General features: G+C 47.9%; 1 protein-coding gene across 4 annotated transcripts in view; it reads left to right on the plus strand.

The window, feature by feature from the left end:
* POMK (protein-O-mannose kinase) overlaps positions 1–2162 on the plus strand; it is a 2589-nt gene extending 427 nt beyond the window's left edge. The window contains exons 1-3 of one of the 4 annotated variants that reach the window (XM_026078295.1): positions 7–165; positions 302–609; positions 1142–1915. In XM_026078295.1, coding sequence (XP_025934080.1) covers positions 322–609; positions 1142–1915 — 1062 coding nt within the window. In that variant the 5' untranslated portion in view covers positions 7–165; positions 302–321. Of the gene's footprint in view, positions 1–6; positions 610–1141 lie in introns of those variants that run through there. The other 3 variants (XM_026078294.1, XM_026078297.1, XM_026078293.1) reach the window with 3 other exon arrangements.
* Positions 2163–4513: the final 2351 nt, after the last annotated feature.

Here is a 4513-nt window from a genome sequence, read left to right on the forward strand (position 1 = left end):
CGCACCGGGCGCCTCCTTCCTCCCGGCTCTCCCTCCCCCCCCCGCTCTTTCTGCAGGGTCCAGGCCCCTGCGCAAACACCCCCCGCGCAGGGGGAGCCCCCTGCTCGGAAAACCGCGGCCAGATCTTGAGGCAGCTGTCAGACCCCGCTTTCCCACCCGCTCCAGGTGCTGCGCCCGGGAGCTTCTCTCCACTCGGGGTTATAGCGTCTGCAAGGCCATGGCACAGCCTGCAGCGAGAATGCCCCGCAGCCAGCCAGCCCTAGGCTTCTCCTGCCAACTTGTGCATGTGTGTCTTTCACAGAGAATGTAGAAGGCCAGGCCATGGAAAAGAAATCGCACTTCATTAAAAGAGAGTTTCCCCAAAGGGAGGTACCTGCGGTCTTGCTGCTGCTGCTCCTGGTGATCATCCTGCTCCTTAATGGCCTTCTCTATCTCTACCTCAACAATTTTTATGGCTCTTCTGGACGTGCTGATATGGACCCCAGCCTCTGCCCTTTTGGGTACTTCAAATTAGGACCGATGAAGAATTGCTCCCCGTGGCTCTCCTGCGAAGCCATAAATAAGGAAGTAAGGAAACTCAAATGCGTGGGTGAAGGAGCTGTGAAAAAGGTGAGTTTGGTTTTCCTTTCTCTCTCCACCCCATGGAAAAACTTGTGAGAGTAGTAACAGCTTGCAATGTTTGCTGGCTGGTTAATGCCTGTACTGCTGTTAGAGTCCCCACAGCAGCTAGTTGCTGTAGACATCCAGAGGACTATGGCTACTGGTAAGGTATGCCAAAGAAGTAAGAGAGCGTATCCTGGGGCCAGTTTCTACCTCACTTGCACCCAAAGGCATCCAGCTATGCAAGCAAAATCACTGAGATGGTGAAGTGCTTGTGGGGTGTGAGACAATCATGGCAGATAAAGACTGGCTGATACAAACTGGGTGGGATGAAATCCTTTGATCATTTAATTCATCGGTATTGCCCACTCCAAAGGAAAACTTTAGAAATCATGATGTACTGCATGCTGTAATTACAACGTGGGCCTACCCAAAGGCTTCATGCTGTCCTAACACTGTCATGTGTTAACATAGGACTATGCCTGGTAACTGTAACTGGAGAAGGCTCCACACATCTTATGTGTCTCTTGCATGTTCTCAGGTCTTTCTTTCTGAATGGAAGGAAAACAAAGTGGTCCTTTCACAGCTCACCAGTGCAGAGCTGCAGGAGGACTTTCTCCACGGACTGAAGATGCTGAAAGCACTACAGAGCAAGCACGTTGTCCGGCTGCTAGGCTACTGTGAGCAGCAGTTCACAATCCTCACGGAGTACCATCCTCTAGGCTCCCTGAGGGGCCTAAATGAAACTCTGCACATGCCCAAGTACAAGGGCTTGAACACCTGGCATCGCAGATTCATGCTTGCTATAGACTACATGAGCATCATTCGTTTTCTGCATAGCAGTCCCTTGGGCACCTTAGTGATGTGCGACTCTAATGACCTGGACAAGGTGCTCTCTCAGTATCTGCTCACAAGTGACTTTCACATCCTGGTGAATGATTTGGACGCTTTGCCGCTTGTGAACAGGAGTGCTGGCATCCTGGTGAAGTGCGGTCATCGGGAGCTCCGGGGTGAGTTTGTAGCGCCTGAGCAGCGTTGGCCCTATGGAGAAGAGGTGCCATTTGATGATGACCTCATGCCCCCCTATGATGAGAAAACAGACATATGGAAAATCCCCGAGGTCTCCAATTTTTTCTTGGGCCACGTAGAAGGGAGTGACATTGTGCGACTGCATTTGTTTGACATCCATGCAGCATGTAAGAAGGAGGACCCAGCTGAAAGGCCTTCTGCTCAAGAGGTCTTAGACACCTACAGGAAAGTTTTGACTCTGCTTATTCGGGAGGCTGCGATGCCTGGTACTAGAGAAATGTTGTAGTGAATCGTGGGACAAACACTGGACTGAAGTTGGTGTCCTTCCTATTTATGTAGCTTGCCTGAAGACTATACTAGAGCAAAATCTCTATTCCCCCAAACTGAAAAGATAAGAACCACCAAACTTGTACTTTTATCTTTTGATTAAAAAAAAATTCCACCCAACTTTGGGAGCTGTGTGAGTTTCCCATTGGCATGTTTTATCTATCATTCGAAGAGGAGGAGGAGGAAGAGAAATGAAGTTGTGTGGGTGTGGGGGGAGAAATGTTTTCCTCAAAACGCAGAAATTTTCTTTTAAAATATTTACATAAAAACTTTCTTTTTCTTAGAAAAAGTCCATTTTTACTGGGAAAGAATTTGAAAGCAAAAAGAAATGTTGTCCCACTTGAAGTGATTGGCAGAGGACTGGAGAGTAGAGACTGACCCAAGCCACACGGAGTGCCCCTTACAAGCTCTGTGCTGATTTCAGCAGCTGCCCTCTCTCAACAAGAAGGTCTTTGGCATATCACCTAACCACACAGTCCTCACTCACCTCCCCAGGGAGCCAAAGCAGGGGTCAGTCAGAAAGGAGTATTTCAGTTCACCTCAGATTTTGGTGAGCTGTGAGTTCCGTGGATTAGGTCTTTGAAAGACCTAAGGGCCTGCCTGTGACAACTTTCACATTGGTCTTGACTTGGGTGGTAATTTGTAAGTACAGAAGAAGTACACTGTCCTTTCTGCTGAGGAGTTTGTGCTGATGTTCCTCTTCATCCAAACAAGTCATGTTACAACTGAGAACATGCTGTCAATTTTTATACACCATGTTCAAATGCACATGTATTCTATTGGTACTAAAATTTTATTACAAATGGGAAAACTTTCCTGCAAATGACTAAATATATACCTGATTCCATAGAATGCCAGCAGGAGTGCTTTAAAAGTTGCTCAAGAAGCTTTCCTTTCCTGCAAACATTTTAATTTCTTAAAATAGCTGATTTTGCCATTTCCCAGTTGTGCGGTCCTAACTGGCAGACCTCTTGCTGGCAGCCCTTCTGCTCAGGTTGTCAGGAAGCAAAGCTCAGAAGTCAGGGTCTCAAAAGCAACTAGTGATTTGGGGCGCTTCATGTTTGATTGGACTTTGACTCAAATCACCTTAAAGAAGCTTGATGAAAAGAAATGTGCTTTGTTTGCCCCATTTATTAATAGGGTTAATCAGAGTTCTGCCATTCCAGCATGAATCCAGGCTGTGTAACAGCTGGAAAAGTATTTGGTTATAGCTCCTCAAAGGCAGGGATCAAGCTTGAAGGCTAAGAGTCAGATCCTTTGCACGCACCCCCAGCAGCATCTTATTGCATCTTTTTAGCCATTATGTATACTTGAAAGAAATATCAGCATCTGATGGCTGTGAAGTAAATATAGCATTTGCCTTTTATGAGAGTAGCAAGGACAAAAAGAAGAACCTGCCAAGCTTCTTTTACTGGTCTCTTGGTTAAGACAAGCTTCTGCTTGGGTTCTTGCTCTGTTGTGTACTATTCCACCTTGCAAGCATCCATCCGGATGCCTCCAGTGGGTGCATGCAGCCAGGGAAGTGCGCATGGGACGTGGCTATGGAGGATCCTCTTGTATCCCTCCTGGGAAACCTGCATGCTTGATAACCTCTCTGAAGTGCCTGTACACCAGTGCACGCAGCATGGGAAATAAACAGGAAGAATTAGAGATCTGTGTGCGGTCGCAGGGCCATGATCTCATTGCMATTACAGAGACATGGTGGGATAGCTCGCATGACTGGAGTGCTGTCATGGATAGCTATGTGCTTTTTAGGAAAGACAGGCCAGGAAAGTGAGGTGGTGGAGTTGCTCTTTATGTGAGAGAGCACTGGAATGTATTGAGCTGTGCCTAGGGGTGGATGAAGAGCGAGTCGAGAGCTTATGGGTAAGGATTAAAGGGCAGGCTAGCATTGGTGACACTGTTGTGGGTGTTTACTACAGGCCRCCTGATCAGGAAGAGGAAGTCGATGAGGCCTTCTACAGACAACTGGAAGTAGCTTCACAATCACAGGCCCTGGTTCAACCACCCTGATATCTGCTGCAGAGACAACACAGCTAGGCACAAACAGTCCCGGAGGTTCCTGCAGAGCACTGATGATAACTTCTTGACACAGGTGGTGGAGGAGTCAATGAAGAGAGGTGTGCTGCTGGACCTTGTACTAACAAAAAAGAGGGACTGGTTGGAGACGTGAAGGTCGGGGGCAGCCTTGGCTGCAGTGACCATGAGATGGTGGAGTTCAGGATTCTGCGAGGAGAAGGCAGGGCAAGAAGTAGGATCACAACCCTGGACTTCAAGAGAGCAAACTTTGGCCTCTTCAGGAACCTACTTGGAGGAATCCCATAGGTTACGGCCCTAGAAGGAAGGGGGGTCCAAGAGAGCTTCTTAATATTCAAGCATCACTTCCTCCAAGCTCAAGATCACAGCATCCCTATGAGTAAGAAGTCAAGCAAAGGGAGCAGGAGAGCTGTGTGGATGAGCAAGGAGCTCCTGGCAAAACTCAACCAGAAGAAGGAAGTATACAGAATGTGGAAAGGGGGACAGGCCACTTGGGAGGAGTATAGGAACGCTGTCAGAG

This window comes from Apteryx rowi, unplaced genomic scaffold, assembly GCF_003343035.1.
Source record: "Apteryx rowi isolate R43461 unplaced genomic scaffold, aptRow1 scaffold_478, whole genome shotgun sequence".
Classification (NCBI taxonomy): Eukaryota; Metazoa; Chordata; class Aves; order Apterygiformes; family Apterygidae; genus Apteryx; species Apteryx rowi.